The sequence below is a fragment of the Stegastes partitus genome, unplaced genomic scaffold, assembly GCF_000690725.1.
Source record: "Stegastes partitus isolate 25-593 unplaced genomic scaffold, Stegastes_partitus-1.0.2 Scaffold147, whole genome shotgun sequence".
Taxonomy (NCBI): Eukaryota; Metazoa; Chordata; class Actinopteri; family Pomacentridae; genus Stegastes; species Stegastes partitus.
This window is the reverse complement of record NW_007577878.1, coordinates 186,001-206,654: the sequence shown is the minus strand read 5'-3', so window position 1 is coordinate 206,654 and position 20,654 is coordinate 186,001. Positions and strand designations below refer to the sequence as shown.

The 20,654-nt window shown below is 41.2% G+C and overlaps 1 protein-coding gene across 1 annotated transcript in view; it reads left to right on the top strand.

The window, feature by feature from the left end:
• Window positions 1–477: 477 nt before the first annotated feature.
• The window catches only part of LOC103355413 (neural-cadherin-like), a gene marked incomplete at its 3' end in the record, with an annotated part of 205,800 nt that continues 185,623 nt past the window's right edge, over window positions 478–20,654 (top strand). The window contains exons 1-2 of the mRNA XM_008279205.1: window positions 478–1,246; window positions 1,283–1,540. Of these exons, the coding sequence (XP_008277427.1) occupies window positions 478–1,246; window positions 1,283–1,540 (1,027 nt within the window). The remainder of the gene's footprint in view (window positions 1,247–1,282; window positions 1,541–20,654) is intronic.

Genomic DNA, 20,654 nt, shown 5'->3' with positions numbered 1-20,654 from the left:
AAGAAAAAATGATTTCCTTATAATGATAAAAAAAAAAAAGTCTGATCCATCTCAAAGGGGAGGCGGTGTGAGGCTGCGCACAGTTTGCAGCAACTCACGGATTAAGTGATGCCCGTGAGATATCGGTCGGAAACACACGCAAGAGTGAGCGAGGAAGCGAAAGGAGGTAAGCGCGCACTCGAGCTGTAAGAGGCATTTTTTTTTTCCTGGAACGCGCACAGACAGACAGCGCTGCTGGTGAGACAGCAGACAGAGGAGGACAGGACTGAAGAAGGACGCACTACAAAAACGCATAGAGACAAAGTTCTCCTGCGTCGAGTTGAAGTATGGTGCCAACAAATATATGCGCTCCAATCCATTGAAAGTTTTGGATCATAACGGGAAAGCGGAGAAATATCCCTCAAGGAACGGGTGCACACATGGATCTCGGCGAGGCACGGGCGCTTTAGTGCAGTGGAGCCAAAGAGATATCCAGTCATGATTTGGGTTGCGTTTTTGCCCTTTTTGATTTCATGCGCGGTAGGGAACCGGACGACGGAGCAGGTGCCGTTCTTTCACGGCCATGTCTTTGAGAACTCGTCTCCAGGCTCCCGGGTCAACGGACTGAGCGTCCCGTTAAAACGGCTCAACTCGCAAAGGCTATGCGGTGCTGGAGAATCCGGTTCAGCGGCAGCGCACTTCAAACTCCTGGGAGAAGGGAGCGAGAATTTCCGCGTCTTTGCGCACCACAAACGGGGACATATTTTATTGAAGACTTCTGGGGTTTTGGACAGAGAGGAGCGGGCTGAATACGCACTGGGTCTGGGTTTGTGTTGCAGGCAATGCGCGGGACTTTCCGGGGAAGATGAAGACCAGTGTCCACTTGTCACCGAAGTGGCGTCTATTAAAGTGGATGTTTTGGACACCAACGACCACCAGCCCACTTTCCCCGGTGCCGATGTGAAACTGAGTCTGGATGATGCTACTGCGCTCCGCACGGCGATTTACACGGTGACCGCGCGGGACGATGACAGCGGCAAGAACGCCGAGCTCATCTACTTTGCCCTGCCCAAAAACGGGAGTTTCTACGCGGTGCCAAAAACCGGTGACATCCTCCTTGTTGACTCCATCTTGGGTCTGGATGGACCGATCAAATTTAAAGTGTTTGCCCGGGACCGCGGGTGGCCACCTCGCACGAGCCAGTGCATCGCAGTGGAGATAAATCCACGGCAATGGCCCGTGGCGCAAACGCTGACTCCCCAACTGGGTAAAAGGACACCGAAATCGCCAAATAAAGTACCAGCGCGAAAGTCCAGATCAGTCATGGAATCAGACAGTCCCGTTTTGATCAATGTGTCCGAGGATGCAGGCATCGGTTCGGTGGTGATGAACCTGAACCCGGTGAGGTTTCAGACGGCCACGTTTGAACTGGTGGAGCCCGAAGTGGAGAGCTCTCCGGTCAGCGTGAGCCGGGACAGCGGGGATATAGTCATATCACGGAGACTGGACCGAGAGACTGAGCCTCTGGTGGAGATCACTGTCAAAGTACAGGATAAACGAGGTGAGCAAAAGATGGAGCACACGTGTGAGAGAGCGGCACTGTGTGTGTGTGTGTGTGTGAGAGAGAGAGAGCGAGAGCGAGAGAGAGAGAGAGTGTGTGAAAAAGAATGACTGGGGCAGAGAGTGAGTCACAGTGATCGAATAAGACGGTTTGTGTGCGCTTTCATGTGTGCGCTTCCTGCAATGGCAAGTGGTATAAAAAACACAAGTCGTACTACATCATACTAGTAACACATTAGCTTTTCTATAATAGACTAATTTGTCTCTTTGTGACAGCTGAATTTCACATTCTGGATTAATTGCGTGCGTAAATACGCACGGAGAGGGAGCAGAACCTGTACGCATTTTGATTCACTGCAGTTCTTATGACATTGTCCCAAAGAAACTGTACTCAAACATTCTACATTATAAGACATATCTTGAAGCCAATATCGAATATATCTTTGTTTTTTGATCAGTGGATGTACACTGTTTGGTGTAACGTCGTTGCAAAGTGCTTTTTCTCTCGAAAAAAAAAAATCCCTCTAAGTTCCCTGCACCTGAGCTTTGAATTCTCTGTACAGGATCCATTATATGCTTACCAGTGTAATTAGGACTTGGCAGGAAAACACAAATACGTTGTGACTGATGTGCTGAATTATACTTTATTCATTCCTTTGGAGGAATTGTGTTTGAAAATAACTGGTAACTGGCTCAGTGGGCAGGCACTGTGTGTCTGAGGTCGTCGTTTTAGTGGAAGTTAGGGGAAGGTCATGGTTCTTTGAGGTGTCAGGAGACCCACACTAATCCGTGAAAACTCCACTCATAAACCCCTCTATGTACCCTTGTCAGCTAGGGCTCTATACCTTGACCCTCCTGTTGTGCTAAGCGCTAACCACTGGCTCCTTGCACCATCAGTTTTCAGAAACACTATTCCCGGGTGGCTTCCCATCCATCCACTAACCAGGGCGAATACTGCTTAGTCTTTGAAATCAGAAAAGTTCAAGTTTTCCCAGGGGGAGTCTGGCTGTAAGCAGTGTCAGAGTGTCCTGTGTTTACAGTGGAGGTTAAACTGAGTGACATTCATCAGTGCTGATGATGATTCATGTGCTTGGATAAATTAGTGCAGCGTGAATGTGTCTGCTGCCGCTGCCAGCAGCAACAGATGCTGGGATGTCAGGGGAGAGGCGAGGTGCGTCACGGCCATCATACCAACAGGTTAATTATCACCTGCGGATAAAACAAAACGACAGAGAGAAAGTTAACATACAGCCACATTCAAATTAATAAATGCATTTGTGAAGGGATGAAACAGTGGGCTAATTGACTGCGGCACTGAGCACTGAAGGCAGGAACATAGAGGGCAAAAACATGATGTATTATGTAGAGGAAAAGTCTAATATTGAGCGTGCACTTGATTCTATCTCAGTTTATTTATGTATCTGTCTGTCTGTGTGTACAAGTTTACTGGAAAGACACTTGTTCCATTAAGACCAGTTAACAGCATTTGACTGAAGGAGTGACCCAATCAATGTGACCTATTGGTCTTGGTAATGTGAGCTATCCTGATGCAGAAAATAAGCTGAGCCTGCTCCTGGCACAGTGTGCTTCCTTACACTCCCGGTAGCCTCGTGCAATGTTGGCTATTTGTCTCAACAATTTCCTTTTAAGCACATTAATATTGATGGAAAAAAAACTATTATTTCCAGTGTTAAATGTGACATTTCATCTTTCTGTTTCAGTAATACATCATCTGCTGTGAGAGCTGTATCAAATGATGTAGCTTATGTTGTTTAATTATAAAGAGACACTCAGTTTTCACCCGGTGTGTGTTGTCATAGGCAGGCGTCCAATACTGGGAGGAATTAAAACATGTAGAACACATTTTACCAGCTGATAAAAAAGTTAGATGATGTCTTTTTTTGTTTTTAATTGTCCATGCACTCTGTCAAACTTATTCCATAATTTCTGTCAGACTATGTTTTATTCTTCTTTTTTTTTTTTTTGGGTCAAATTACTAGAAATCAAACACACAGGAGACAGATTGAATAATAGCCTGACAGTCTTTTCAAGAATTAATTGTCAGGATATTGGTGGTAGAGGAATAGATACGGAAAAACTGTGTGTCATTTTCATTTTCAAAAAAATGAAATACTATGTGTGAAGCAGCATCATCTACATTTTTAGGAAATGAATGTTTAGGGAGAGCATTTTGGATTGAGTCAGATCCAGTGAGGATGAGCGGAACATTAAGTGTGAACAGACTTAGTGTATTTAAAGATTAGAGACACAGCGCATATTGTTGCTATGTGTCCAAATCCCTCTCTGACCAGTGCTTGTTTGGGTGATTGAATCTTGCATGTACCTCTGGTGTGTCTGTTTTTGACTTCGGTTGTGTTTTGCTCTGTCAGGCTGCATGTTATTACAAAGTTTCCAGGGAAGGATCAGCGTAAATGTTTCCTAAATGGATGGGTTTAAAAAAAAAAAAGCCTAAAAGCCCAACCTTTTATGAGTTTGATTGGAGATGAAGAAGGGGGGAGGAGGGGCGGTGGGTTGAAACAGACCTACATTTTCGTGACCTAACTGTTTACCGCTTCACACTGAAAGATGGCAAGTTTTCATTTCCGGGCTTAACGGCGGGCAGCGGGGGGCGAGTCCGATTCAGCTCGGTGTCTCAAGCGTGAGGAACACGGCATCCATTCGGTTGTTGGTGGCTCGGGTGAAGTCTTTTAATCCGTTTGGAGTGGAGAGTCCTGCCGGAGCCTCGACCTCCCTCCATCTGCTCGCATTATCCCTGTAATCCCATCTCATTCTCTCTGTCTGTCTTTCTGTTGCACTTTCTATCCCTCTCTCTCTTGCTCTCTTACTTTCTCGTTCTTATTTCCACTCTCAGTCCGGGGATTTATTTTGAGTGGAGGCACAGTTTAAGACTGTGTGAGAGAGAAAGCTTCTGACATGATTCTTCGAGGGACAGATGTGTGTGTGTGTGTGTGTGTGTGTGTGAGAGGCTGAGAGTGTTATGTGTCAGGATCTAAGATAACTTCCTCTTGTCTGCGGCGTTTGTGGTCCAATCCACAAGTGCTGCTGAGCTTCAGCAGCGTTGGAGTCACTTGTGTGTGTGTGTGTCTGGTTGTGTCACTCACATTGAGTGAAAGCAAACAAATCAATTCACACAGCTGCATTGTGTTTTGTTTTGTGTGGAAGTTGATATGGTATAGGGTTAGAGTAAATGATATAAAGATATTTGAATAAAAGTCATTGCCATGTCCTCCTACATGACAAAAGCAGGCTTCACAAAGGGTTATTCTTTTCCATTGTTTTTACCAGGGTTTCTTTAAATGCCTAATTCCTCTTACGTTCTGCTTTTTTATTTTATTTTCCTATCATAAGGCAGCGTATTTGTGCACACCGGGTTTAGGTTTGATATCCCAAGATTTCACAAGTCGTTTAATGCTGTGCCAACCCCTGTAAGAGCACCAAGTGAGAGCCCCATTAATTTTCCACAAAGGTTCTTCCTCCTCCTCTAAAACAGCCAATATGAGACGGTCCTTTGACTGCAGTGACTCCTGTTGGCACAATGATTAATGAAATGATTAATTTGGTTAATTAGTTAAATGATTAATTTGGTTAGCTACACAGAAGTCCTTTTTCAGAGCTTCCCCTTTGCAAAACGAGACCTTTTTTTTTCTCCCCCCTGCCACTGCTTTGCCCTTGTCATATCTTATTCTCGCCTCCTGTCTCAGTTAAAGCCTAACTACCTTTCATACATAAACTGTCCGGCTAACTCTGCATCACATTGACAGGAGGTTATTATATAGACCTTTTAGCTAAAGATTACAATGGTCTTCTGTGGTGAGTGTTCTCTGCTCTGGCAATGAATATGGCAGCACTGAAGACAGGACACCTATATTATGTTGAACAAAGGAATTTATTAGACCGCATTTTTAGCCTAATCCACCTTTGTGTCTACATTTTTATATTCTATTCCATTTAAAATAAACAAGTCCAGGAGGGCAGCAGCGTGGACTCTCTCAGCATGTGGAATGTTCAATCCAGTATTTGTCTGTCTTGAGTTTTAGCTCCAGTTTGGACCACTTCAGCGCCTTTCTTTCATGTTTAAGTAAAGCAGCAAATTTCTGTTTTTGATGTTTTTGTTTAGTGTTTTTGGTGCTGATTGAAAACTGACACAGCATCAGAAGTAGGAACCAAATGTATAATAAAATCTGTGATTCACTTTACCTGTAAACTTCCCGGTATGAAGAAATAAAAGGAAAAAGAAGCAGCGTCATTTACGATTAACGATTTAGGGAATTTAAGGAAAATAAATAATGAAAAAACAAAGCACTAATTCAAAACATCCTATCACTTAATTCATTATAAAAATTGTTTTTGCGTCCCTAATTCTGCTGGGAGACAGGTTATGTTTTTAAAAGTGACATTTGGTGTTGACTGCGCTAATTCTAAGAGCAACACAATGTGTTTTAAATAAATAACTTAATAACCTGCACAAAATAAAGCAAAAGAACATTTGAGCAAATAATAAATGGATTATGGGCATGTCAGGAAATCTTAACAACATAAAAATGGTCGACAAAGATTTCTTATTTTATTGAAAAAAGTATTGGAGAAAAGATGAATACCAGAAAACTGACCAGTAAAATCCAGTTCTGTTCATGATAAACATCATTTTTAGGAAGTGGCTCAGTTTTTCTCAGAAGTGTCATGCGGTGAATTTTGATTGCAGCTGTTTGTGTTTGTGTGTGTGTGTGTGTGTGTGTGTGTGTGTGTGTTTGCGTGCGTGCAGATTGTCAATGCATGCATGGGATTTTGGTTAATGAAGAGAAACAGCTGGCTTTAATCAAGAAATCTGTCGGTTGATCTCCCACAGATTTCTGACACTCACAACTAAACCACACACACACACGCAAACACACACACGCAGACAAATATGAACAAAAATGTACTGAAGCAACAAACAAAATTAGCCGTGTTTTTGGGCTCCTCAGTCACAAAAGTGCACCTAGAATGCTTTTATACATTGAGTTTACTTAATGTCTCAAACACACACACACGGATACAAACACACATACTCTACTTTTCCCACAAAATACAACATTGTGCTCACTGTGTGTTCTGAGCTGCCAAAATACCATTCCATATCCAGACAGATGGCAGTGAGAGAAGCCTGTTAGCTGCATATGTTACTCGTCTTTTGTTTATTGAGATGAAACAGTCCATTTGTTCCTTTAAAGAGCATAAATAGCACGTACTTGGTCTTCCATGCGTACACTTATGCATGCACAATGAGTACGCAAGCATGGCTAGCTGCATTAGCCCACACACAAACCCCATGTAATGACACTTCAGGTTTTTTTTGTTTTTTTTTTGGTTCATTTTATTGCAATTCTTTTTTTTTTCCCGCACACAGTCAGCACACAAAGTTCAGCTTATCATCGAGAGAGGCTGTGGTTCCATCAAGAAGTTTCACCCCAGCTTAACTGTATTTCACAGCAGACTTTCACCGACTCCCTAACTGCCGGCTTTGTTTTTCCGTCTGCTCTCCTCAGTGCCCAATGGGTCTTGTTTTTGTTTTTTTCCCCCCATTGCTTTTGTGTCTTTTATGTAAATGGTTCTTTAAAAAAACAACAACATCAAAATCTGAAAGTCTGTGCCATGCGATCACTGCAATTATTTAGCTTCCAGAGGCATTTCCAATTGTTGTTTAATTTGCTTCAACAAGACGGTACATTTTCGCCGCCTCTGATGGTTGGTGCAGAGCGAAACGTACAGTCAATTTGAGTTTTTCAGCTCAGATGGGTGACTCCAAGTATTTCACCAATGGTTTGCCAACTGCAGTTTGTAGAAATCCCAATTCTCGGCTTCAGATACTGTCAAATGTGCTGTGGAATTGCTGGCTTTCACTGGCACAGTTCTCTGGTTGACTGACTGATAGAGAGTTGCTGCATGATCTGCTGTGAGCACAGAGGGAAACGGAAAACGCTTGGCACCATTAAACCGGATAAACAATAGCGCGACAGAACTGTTGTCGAGCATTTGTGGTTTGTTAAGATGAAGGGTTAAAGGTGTTTAATGAAATAGCATGCAGCTTTCGAAGTTTACACCATAATTACAGCGAGATGAATCATTGACGTGTCCTTGCTGTGCAAGATTTGCAGTTAAAACAAAATATTTGAAACATGCCCACTTACAGCATAGCCAGACATTTCTGAGATGTCTCTGTATGACAATAAAAGCTGAAGGTGAAGACATTAGAGGTGACAAAGCCTAACCTTTGTTCCTGAGGGCGAAGCACTGAAACAAGTTGGAATGGCAGTTAAAACTGTGGAGTTTTATCTTGCGTGTGTGTGCTGAATAAAGAAGTGTCAGTTTGAGTAGGTGCACTAAATGAAGCTGAACACTGAGAGGACTTTGAGTATGAGAAAATGTCAGGTCAAATGTAAGTAGTCAAAGCAATTGAAGGCTTCAGTTTAAGCTGAAGTACAGATAGGTATTAGTTGGTCAGGTCAAGTTAAGTTAAATACGTTAGTGCTCATACCAAAGTGCCTGATGGTCCTATTGTATCGACAGATACTGTGGCATTCTTTGGTATTGTCATTACTCATGTCCTCGTTCCCTCTCTCTGGCGTTACAGGAAGTATACATGACAGAAGTGATTTTAAAAAAAGAAAAAGAAAAAAAAAAAAAGACTTCACTCCTTCCACCATCTGTCTTTGCCAGAAACTCTGCAAGCTTTAGCATCAGTTGTTCTAGAAGAGCAATGCTTTCTTCCTGTTTTGTGACACAGACCAGTTCAATTTGCTTCCAAATCCAAATGCGCTGCAGATGCCAAGAAAGGATGCCAAAATTCTCTGAGCTTGGCCTGCTTGTTAAAGGCAGTTGTAGTAAAGTTAATGTGGTAATGATAATCTGTCTTGTTCAGTAATATACAAAGTAATGAGAACCATAATGACAATTTATGAATTTACCTTTCAGTTTTACTGTACATCTACTAATCAGGGAGAAATCTGGCCCGTTTTTCCATGATAAGACACTGCAGTTCGTACTCACATTCAGATAAGCTACACAACAGTAGGGCAGCACAACTCGGTTTGAAAAACCTGCAGTCGCATCACATTGAAAATGGTTTGACACAGGCTTGTACCCTGATTTAGTTCTGACCTGCAATCCATCAATGCTTAACCTCAACTTTAAAAGCTTTTCATTGTTTAATGTCAAGTAGCTATTTTCATTTCTAACCTTTCAAAAACTTACCTCTTAAAATTACTGCTTTTACTTTTAAGGGCTCTCTGCACAGTGACAAAAGAAACCTTTTAAGGTTTCTGAAGAAAAGACAATCGTCTAATAACAGAAGACGATACCCATCAGAATAATACATAAGGCATCATTTCGACTTGACTTATGCCTTTCATACAGTTCTAAAATTTTAAATAGTTAGTAACATTTTTAGTTTCTTTAATTGAATAACTTTAACTTTACAGCTGTAGCAGCAAATAAACACCGGTGAAGTATTATGGAATAACCAGTGGTACCATGGTTATCCTCTGGGAAACACCAATGTTTGTATCTGAACTTAAGCATATAGACATACTTCACTGAAAAAAGGTAACAGTTCTGATCTGCTGGTGGGAGGCCATCACCAAAGTCGCTTTGACTTATATTTTAGTGACCAAAATGTCAGCACAGCAGGAGGCAACGTACCTGCAGCTTCACACTGGTACCTTCCTCTGGTCCCTGTGGTCTGTGTTAATGTCCGAGAGCTAATTATATGTATTTATCTTTCATCATTCGCAGTGCAGAGATGTGTTCCCAGTGTTTCCCACAGAATTAGGTTATATTTGTGGCTTTGACAAGGGGCTGTTGTGTGTGTGTGTGTGTGTGTGCGCGTGTGTGTGTGTGTGTGTGTGTGTGGTGTTCCCTGCTCTCTCCCTCTCAGGCACAGAAGTAAATTTACTTACCTCCCAAAATGTCAAACAGTAATTTTTACATGTTAATAAATCGTAGATTACTGTATGCCTCTATTTGACTTTCTCTATGCTACTGCTACACAGCAACTTATTTCTATGTGTTAGTTTCATCGGTAGTACATGTGATACAGGTTCCCTATGTTAGTGTGCTTGTCTATTTGCATATTTACATTTTCCAAAAAAAAAAAAAAATCATGATGAATAATTCATTGTAGTTAGCAGCAACAATTTGTGCCAAGATCAACTTCAATTACTGCGCTATAAATTAGATTTCTAGCACAGTGCTTACCTTTTTAATGGAATTCCGACTGCTTTACAATTTCACCTCTGCTCCTTTTATGCCAGGCTTGTTCCTGTGACTTATGATCCAAAATTTATAGATTTTAATGCACACATCATCAGCTTTGTTCTCATTTCATAGTCAACATTCCAGCAGAGTTACAACTGCTTTGTTTGATTAAAATAGATTTTAATGTCACTATTATTAATACAAAGCACTGAGTCAGATAGTAAGGACATTGTGCCATAAGTGCCAGAGTTTTCCTTTCAATTGCGTTGATTGATTTCTTGAAACATTTTAAAGCTCTCGACGCATTTGTCAAATATATTATTTATGCGGTGCAGCACAAAAACATAGTTCACCTGCAAAAGATCACCCCAAACATTTAACTCAGATTCAGAGTCACAATACTCTTTTGTCATTCACAAAAATTACATCAAGGATGCACTGGAGAACGATGCTTCAAACCAACTTCAGTGCTCTGAAGATGAGAAGTTCCTTTGGCACTGTGCAAACAATGGTGGTATAAATGTTCAGGTGACTTGTCAGTATGGCAGGGGTCCCTGGAAATGTCCCTTAAATCCACATTTGTCTTCCCCTGTTTTTTTTCATTGGCATTACTGTTCGCTGCAGAATGTTATTTCTGAGTCGCTGACTGACTGCTTTTGTGTAGCAAACTGATTCAGATGCAGATTGCAAATGAAACAAAAAGTGTTACATTGCACATTATACTCACAGTTAAATGGAAATGAAGCTGTTGTTTTTTTCACGTTAGATACACTGTTGTACAGCTAAGTGAAGAAAAATTGAACAAAAAATTAGAAAATACAATTTAAAAAATAAAATTATTGTATAGCCTAACACTGTAACATAATGAACACTACCTGGCAAGTTGCCATGTTGCCAAGCAGCGTCAATTTCAGCAAGCTGAGACATGTGGTCTCAAAACTGATAATTCTTCAGCCAGACTCAGGAACGGAGAATGTTGTAGAAGGAACGCCATCAGCATCTTTTGGTGGAGAGAAAACCATGGCTTTTTAACAAACACAAGTTAATCTCTTGTTCTCAGAGATAAGATCATTGTAGAGGGTGTTCAAGTATGTCAAGAGTTTCTGGGTTTTGTCTGGACGAATACTGGGAACATGTGTAATCATACCAGTCTCAGATACTGCAGTAAACATGATGATGCTACCCCAGCATTGGTCTGAAACATCTACCTTACCTCGGTGACCTGTAACATTTTGGCCACATGTCCTGTCCTTGGCCAGATTAAAACCAGCCCTAATGTACAAACAAAAAGGTGTGAAGAATTTCTCCTCTTTCCAGCTCTGCTATTCACTAAAACACAAGAAGTAAAGCATTAAATCAATTTTGCTTTGGAATCGAACTGTAACAGCAAAGTATTCTGTGTTCTTCTCTGCAACATTAACAAATATACACAGGCCTACAGTAAAGGAAACCCACAACATTCAGCATTGTATGACATAGTAGGTGTAGCACACAGCAGTGGTTTACCTGTACATACTGCAGCTGTCCCACTCTGTCTCAGTTATTACCAGGCCAAGGAGGTTATGTTTTAGCCAATGTTTATCGGTTTGTTGGTTTGTTTGTTAGCAACATAACTCAAAAAGTTCTGAACGGATTTTCATGAAATTTTTGGGAAATGTTGATAATGGCACAATAAACCGATGATTACATTTTGGTGATGTTCTGGTTTACCATCTGCTTATTATCATAAAACAGTAAATGCCGCTAAGTGTCACAGTCGTGCAGAATGCTGGCGTTGCACCGTTTGTCCACTAGATGGAGCTCTGACTCCACTCAGTCCTCAGTCCTCGCCGCTGTCTTCTCAGTAGTACAGGAGTAAGCTACAGCCAGGCAGCATTACAGGAGTGGGCTGAGCGGAGCTACTGACAGATAAGTTCATAAAGACGTTGTGCCATTAACAATGATTCAACATGTCTCTCTTTGCCTTGTGTCATGACAACTGACGCTTGCTTCATTGTGTCGGTCATGCTTTTCATTTATGTTGCATTGCTAAAGTTGTGTGAAGTTAGCTTAAGTTACTCCCTGTCTATTTATGTTAGCAGTAACGTGGCTGTAGTTATGCCAACCTAGCATAGCATTAGCTACCAGCTTAAAGCCAGTAAGTAGCTGCAGAAATAACTTAAGTGTACAAAATATTTGAGAGTACAGAACGACCGTTCTTATTCTCCGTGAATCTAATAGTGTAGATAAAATGAACGCAGGACTTTCACACTGGCTGGAAATCACAATATGATGGAAATGAGCTGCTTGGCGGAGGTCTGCGCTGTCTGAGTGCTTTTCTAGTTCTCAAATGGTACCTTGTAGAGTTGTTTCATGGTCATCGGGTAGCTTTTCACCACTGTCTACTGTTGAGAAGTTTACAGGATTGATATTATGAAAGATGGCTTTGCCCTCTAAAGTTGCACTCTGGATCTCTCTCACTGTAATAGCATTATTTGCTAGCACCATGTTGCAGATCAGGTGGAGCAGTTGGTAGCACTGTTGCCTCGCAGCAAGAAGGTTGCTGGTTCGCGTCCCGGTGGCACCGGATCTTTCTGTGTGGAGTTTGCATGTTCTCCCCATGCAGCGTGGGTTCTTTCCGGGTTCTCCGGCTTCCTCCCACAAGGTCCAAAAACATGTTGAGGTTAATTGCTTTTCAGGTGTGAATGTGAGTGTGCTTGGTTGTCTGTCTCTAAGTGTGGCCCTGTGATAGACTGGTGACCTGTCCAGGGTGTCCCCTGCTTTCACCCTAAGTCAGCTGGGATAGACTCCAGTGCCCCACGACCCTAGTGAGGATTAAGCGGTGTATAAAAAATGGATGGATGGATGTTGCAGATCTCTTGCTGTTGCTGCTCTGCTGCCACCAGTACAAAGCAGCCATCTAGTCCTAGAATTCACAAATAGATATACAAGATGCACTGTGCTGCAATGCACTGTCCTGTGCTGTTGCCTCATGTATTATTTTTACAGCATTAGTTTCAGACATGCATTGACTTTTATTCTGACTTTTATTGACTTTCTTCTGTATTTTTAACTTGAATTCTAGAGTACTAGAATAGTACAACCTAAATAATTCCAATATTGACTTTGCACATTCTTGTTTTCTTTGTGGAATTACTAGATACTTGATGACACTGGAGTGTAACCTGCTTTAGGCAGCACACAGTGACTTGGCTCATCCATTGTGAGGCCGTGGTTGATTACATGGTCCAATGTTGTGGCTGGTATTTCATCTGGGACACTATTTGTTTGTATTCTTCTGCCTCTTCTTCTATTCTGCTGTCTTCCCCTCACTTCACCACCGCAGATCCTTACCTCCTCCTCCTCTTCCTTGGGCAGCCAGTTGCCCCTGTTCATTATTTACCTGGCCAGGTTCCTCTATGCTCAGAAATTGTAGTGATTCTGTTGTGGCCAAGCTCTATAAATATGTCATGAATAGCAGCTGTCAACTAACTTGACAGAAGGTGTGATTGATTGATGGGAGATGTGAGAAAATCTGCAGTCATTAGTGAAATTGAAGTTGAACCTGCCAGGCAATTTAGCAACTGAGTGGACAATACACAACATCTATATCACTATAATGATATTCATCTACTGTATGTATGACAGACTTTGCCAATTAAATGGATTACTGTGCATGTGATGATGTACACGACAAAGTAATTCATACATGTTTTGAAGAGTACAGCTCGTCAGTGGACAAGCAACATAATGCGTTTTGATCTGCAAGATATATTTAATTGGTAATTGTCCAAAATGTAAACGATTGTATCCATTAATTTGCATAAATATACTCAAAGATTTGCATTTAGTTTAAAAGAATGAGAAAATTCAAATCTGTTGTAAACAAGTCCCCTGTGGTTTGGAGGTTTGCACATGTTGTTTTGAAAATATTCATTATCATTTGAATATTGTGCCAAAGCAATTAAGAAAAACAGTAACACCAAATATTATCATGTGGCTCCCCAAGTTCTTTTTTTTTGTTGTTGTCTCTTTTCTTTTTCTTTTTTTTTTCCTGCCTGCTTTATTTCCCCCATCAGTTCTCATTTAAACCTAATTTCATTTTATTCTTATTTGAAGCATCAATTTAAGAGCTCTCCTAATGTTCAGTGGCTCAAGAGGTAAAGTTGGTAATTTTTGATGTTTTCTATGTTAGCAGTTTTTACATGTTCTGCATCTTTACTTTGAAATGGAGGTCTAAAAATAGCAGGTCAGTGCAGCTGTATATGGCTTAGCTTATAAACACTATTGTAAAAATAAATATTAGATAGGAACTAATCTCGGCAGGCTTTATTTCTTTGTTTACAGACTGGGTGCCTATATAATACTTCAGTGATTTGGGAAACGGGAAGATTAATTTCAATATATCACAGCTTGTCATGGTTTATGGAATAATGATTGCTTATAGCTCAAGTTTGGAATAAAATCCAGAGGTGAATGGGGGCATTACTGCATGGAGCTTTGAGTGTTGTGCTCCTGTAATGCTCCTGGTCAGAGATTCAGCACTGAGAAGTGACATAAATCTGAATAACTTTGGACAAACATTGGTAAATGTTCTAGAAACAAACTTAGGTGTGCCACGATAAAATGTGGGGAAACGCTGATTTATATCAGGCTTGATATTATTTGCAAGATAAAGCCTTGGTTTTAGGAAATAAAGACTCTAAACACAACAATTAAAAGGAAATTAAACAACTGAAAATGTTCTCATTAATTACTGTCACATGTTGTTATCAAGGTGTTTGGTTGGCATTGATGTGATAACGGATTGTTTTCATCCTTCATATCTTACAGGCATAGTGTCAGCTGTTCATTTCCCAGTGAACAAGCAGCATTTGCCAGCATTGGCAATGGGAGTAATAAAATAAATTAATAGGGAATGAGAACTGACAAATACCAAGTTGGACGTATAGTGAATATAAAGACATAAGGCTGCCATTGGCTTCATTGCCTTCCAAAAAAAAAGTACTTTTTTAATGTAGTGATTAAAGGCAGAGTTTGCATTCCTGAAGCTGGATTGTCATTGTTTAGTTCGATCCAATCCAATCATAAATCATGAATACAATTTTAAACATGTTAAATTGCAGGGTGCTTAATGAATCAGCTTAAATGTACGACTTTCACAAATGACACCTGCTTACTCTGCTTCCAAACGCATGAAGTGATATTGGTTTGCAGCATTTACACAAAGATTTGGTTGCACTTCACGCAGCAAATCCTCAAGTGTGCCTGAATTGATCAGTAAAGCCACACAACAGCAATCTTTTCCATCACCGGTCAGTAATTTCGATTGGCAAACACGCGGTCACCATTAGATGAGGCAGATCAGTTATTGCTTTTACAGTCATTATTTGGTGAAAATATGCCCATTATATTGCAAACAAATCACTTCCACGGTTCCTTTGCTAACATTCTGAGTCTGGTCACCTTCTTAACAAAATCTTGGTCTGTTTTCTGGACTCTGATTTGTCCAAACAAATTCACCAGCAGAGAAACGGCCCTAGGGTTAAATGAACCCCTTTAATCTAAATGGGCATTAGGATTCCCCCATGATACTTGGGCAGTTGCATCATCTAGGCACACTTTTGTGTTTTTATATAAATAGTAATGTCTCACCAAAGAGCATGTGTGACACATTTCAGTGTTGTAAAAAGAGTTTATTATGAGCCAGTAGCTCATTAAGAAGTATTTATGCAAAGAAAACCCCGTAATGAATAGAAATTGGATGTTAATATGTCAATAACCTCTGTCCTCTGTGCTATCCTACTCCTCAGAGAAGGTTGTCTGCCATGCTTAAGTCATGCTGCCTCTGTAGCTGCTCCCTAATTGAAGTGTGCGTTGCTTTAATGTGGCAGGAGTAGCCTGTTTATTTGTGTGTGGGTAGAGGCCACAGGGTAGCTTCCTCATGTCTAGCCTTTCTGCCAGCTTTTGCTGCAACGGGATCAATTAATGTCTGCACGTATGTGTGTCTGTGCGTAATTGCAAGTGTGTGTGGGAGGGTCAGCGTACGTGTGTTCGGATCAAACAAGTATATACAAAAGTGTGTCTATGCGTGTGTTCGGTTGCGCGTGCGTGTGTGTGTATGTGGTGTCACACCCCTCCCTTTTTAACTGTTGCCTCGCAGCACCTCCTCTAATATGCTGAGCACACAAGAGAGCTCCATTTTGCTCTTCTTCCTCCTTGTTTCTTCCATAGATCCGTTTTTTTTTTCTCTTTATCTCATATAGACATACACACTTTCTCTTGTTTCCCCCCCCTCCTTGATGTGAAGAGTTTGATTTCCATCTTGTAGTGTGGGCTGCCACATGTATTATGGCCACACACTTCCTTCTGTATACTCCGAGGCTGTTACACAGAACATATGTACTGTCTGACTTGTTTTCCTCACCTAATCCACCAAATTTTTCTGTCTGCTCTTTTCTGCTTTTTTCTCCCTTTCTTCTCCTCGCTCCGGATTGTTTCAAGCACCATCTTCTATCTTTCTGTACTGTCTCTCCTGTTTTCCACTCCAGCTATTTTTCTTTTTCTTTTTTTTTTCAAATCACATTCCCATTTTTCTCTCCCAGATTCTTTCCCCTCCCTGCTCTTCCCAAGACATTATGTTTTTCAGTTGGGGATATATGCCTGCTTTATTCACCTTTTCTTCATTTATTCTTTCAGCATCACATTTTTTAGAGGGAGGCACATACCCCCCCTCCTTCTCTTCCTGTGGCTCATGCTATCAATGTGAGTGATTGTGCAATCCCGCGGCGTGTTAAAGACATGAGGAGACTGTCAAACAGATCAATAGACAGTGTCTGAATATGTCTTCTAACTCCCTTCCACACGCCATTGCTCAAATACACACACGCACACACACGCACACACAAACACACGTTGAAAAGCAGACCAACAGTTACACACACAGATGAAGAAATTCTTTAATGCATCTTACACAGGCAAATGCAGGCATGTGTAAGATGCATACAGCAAAATGTGCAATGTTACAGTCACATAACAAGGATAGTTAATTTAGATTTTTACATAAAAGATAAAGACACGCATTCAAGACACAGGTCACCCAGACAGGAGCAGTGATTGTTGTGCTTTACTGTGATTGATTATCCATCTTAAACAGAGGAAGTCAGTTCATCTAATAAAGACAGACAAGTTGAGACTTAAAGGTTGGAAGCCCTCTTTCTGATTCTCTTATTCATGCTTGTTCACATGCAATAACATAAACATACCACATGTGCTTTATACAGCCATGGAACACATATTAGACCACCCTTGTTTTCTTCAATTTCTTGTTCATTTTAAAGCCTGGTACAACGAAAGGTACATTTGTTTGGACAAATATAATGATAACAACAAAAACAGCTCATAAGAGTTTAATGTATTTATTTAAATATATTTTTTGAGCTTTTTTGCCTTTGTTTTAGAGCAGTAGAGATAGACAGGAAAGGGGGGAGAAGAATGGGGAGAGACCTGCAGCAAAGGGTTGTGAGTGGGAGTCGAACCCACGACCGCTGCGTCGGGGAACTATAGCCTCTGTTCATGGGTCCCCTGCTCAACGAGGTGACCTGTGGGGTGCCCTTAAGAGTTTGATTTATAATATATATCTAGCCATTTTCCGTGATTTTCTTGATAATAACCAAAATCACTTAAGTTCTTACATTAATAGCTGTGGCATTGCACTGTCAAAAACAGTACTTTTAGGCGTTCCATGTTTTCTTTTCTGTCTGTTTCAGTCACATGAGACACACAGGAGTTAGTATTTGATTGCATAACCATTGTTTCTGATGACTGCAGAGATGCGTCTTGGCACGTTCTCCACCAGCTTCTGACATTGTTCTGCTGTCACAGCAGCTCATTCCTGTAGCACAAATTCAAATAAATTTGCTTTGTTTTTGGGCTTGTGGTTCTCCATTTTGCGTTTGATGATTTTCCACAAGTTTTCAGTTGGATTTAGATCTGGTGACTGAACAGGCCAAGGCATGGTTCTAATGTACTGGTTCTCCATCCAGGCTTTAACTGACCTTGCCGTGTGGCAAGGGCCATTGTCTTGTGGAAATATCCAGTCATTCGAGGCATGAAAGAGTTTTCCAGCTGATGGAAGAAGACTGTTTTCAAGAGTAGCCCTGTACATGACCTGGTTCATTGGCCCTTCACACAATTGCATTTGCCCTGTTCCACCCATACTGAAACAAGCCCAGATCGTCACTGATCCACCTCCATGTTTTACTGTAGGGGGCAAGACAGTCTGGTTTGTAGGCTTCTCCAGGCTTCCTCCTGACCAGTAAGTTGGCTGCAGTGGGCATCAAATGAAAATTGGATTCATCACTGAAGAGAACCTTAGCTCAATCATCAACAGTCCAATCCTTGTGATCCCCAGCAAAGAGTAACTGGACTTTCCTCTGCCTTTCATTGATGAAGGGCTTCTTCCTGCCCTGTGTGACTTCAGACCAGCTTCAAGAAGTCGGTTTCAATCTGTCCTTGCCGAACAAGTTATATTTCTCGACAGTGCCCACTCATTTTAAGGTCCCTGGAGGTCTGACGACGATTCCTGACACAGGAATGGATGAGTGCGCAGTCATCTCATGAGGTAGAAAGACATTTCCTGCTGCGACCAGCTATAAATTTGGTAGCACCATGTTGGGCATTTTTTCCCCCTTGGTGTAATGAACAGCTGTTTTGAAAATCTTCAGTTTTTTCTCTACCTGTCTCTCACTCATGCCAATTTCCAGCAGTGCCAAGATGGCTGCCTTTGTGTCATCACATAATTCTTTTGTTTTAGGCATTATGTGAGAGCTGACAACTTCTGAGTTGTGCTACTGCTTGAATGTAAGCAGGAAACTGCTCTAGGCCTTTGCATGTGCAGTGCTGCTTATGACATGAAATGGCCTCTTGTATACTGTGGGAATGCAATTAAGCTTAAGCATGTCAAATAGGACATAAAGTATTATGTAATCAGCTGCATTTTTTGTCGTGTTCATTGTGTTCTTAAGGTAATATACCTTCAGTGGTACCAGGCATCAAAATGAACAGTAGAGACCACTACAAAAAGGGGAGCTGCTGTTATGTATCACAGTGTTTGTCAGATCATGAATCAGCTTGAATCTCCTCCAACACGGAGGGTAGAGTGCGGCTGCAAATCAGTTAAATTAGACCTCCATAATGGCTGCATTTGCAAGAGTACTCTCGATTATATTTAATAAATTTAGCTGACATTCTTATCCACTGTGGTTTTCAGGAAGTCTCTGCTACAAAACAAGAAAGCAACAGAAAAGATGCAAAGGTCAGAGCAACAGTGGTCTCACAATATCAGAGTGATGACAGCGAGATTACATGCAGGCCAAAGTGTGCAGAAAGGAGAAAGAATAAAGACTCAGAAGTAGGGGTGGGACAAAATATCAATACAGCGATATATCGTCGTCCTTCCTTGTGCGATGTGTGTATCGATACACTACCGCATAATATCGATACTTTAATATAATAAGGCACTCTAAACTCTGCCAGATTCCCCTGTCGGCTGCCATTTCCCCAGCGTCACTACTTAATGACTCCACACGGTGGCATTAAGCACATGAATGAGGAAGACTTGAGCGGAATTGGCCGAAAAGAGTTTGTACTGGTATAGTGGCGGACATCAACGCTCATGAAATAGTCACGAAACTTAATCTATTAGTTGGTGATCAGGGACATGTATTGCCCAAATTTTTCGTGTCCCCAACTACGAATTTCAAACCAATACATTTCAGTTGGACCACATTTTTTTCCCTCTTTTGGACAGCGCATATGCTGTGATGTTTTTGTCGTTCTTTTCTTCCGACAGTCAATAATAACAATGAAATGGAATTAAAACTCATAAAACAAGTAAAACATGTAGCAGTGGACAATCAGGCATGAACCAGTTTTACTGATGAACATTAACATTGTGTAAACACCAGCGCTGAGCAGCTACCATGTGCTCCAGTTGCATATAAGCTCCGTATCCATTCAAATATAAAAGGCAAAAAATCAGTGGTGGGAAATGTATCTGTAGCTTTGTGAAGCTTTTAGCTAGCTCGTCAAGGGTGGCTACTTTAGCAACTAGCTAAGTCTAGCTGCTTCTTCTTCTTCTTCTTCTGCTTCTATTGATTAGGCGGTTGGCATCTAATGTTCAGGTGCATTACCGCCACCTACTGTACACACAAAAAAATACATAGACTCTGAAGGAAGTGTCTTAATTTTATTTATTTATTTTTTACAAGATTGTCTTTTATTCCTACTCAAGTACTTTAAAAAATCTACTTAAGTCGTGATATTATTATTTTTTTTTAAGTTATTTTTTTGGCTGTTATTACACAGGACAGTTGAGAGAGAGACAGGAAAGTGGGGGAGGAGAATGAGGGAAAAGGTTGCAGCAATGGGCCATGAGCGGGATTTGAACTCATGGCTGCTGCATCGGGGACCATAGCCCCTGTGCATGGGACGCTGGCTCAACCAGGTGAGCTATAGCGGCGTCCAAGTCGTTATATTCTAAAGTAAGAATTTCCTTGTGCGCTGTTTTTGTTTACTCTAACTACAATGGCCATAAACCACAGCGACTGGGAATACGTTTAAAGTGTAGCTGCAGAAAGGATCTTTTCCACTGCTGGTGACATAATCACCACTCAGAGTGTGCTCCCCTCTGAGCATGCTAATTAGTTGCTGTTCCTGAAGAAGAACATGCTTATTCGAGAAAGAATTGAAACGTGCTCAGGTTGCTATACCACTTGCTGCAAAGCACTGACATGTTCCCAGGTTGATGTAAAACAACACTGAGATGTTCTTACGTTTACATAAAAGAAGCTGGTAAATTGTGAAATGTTCCAGGTTCACAA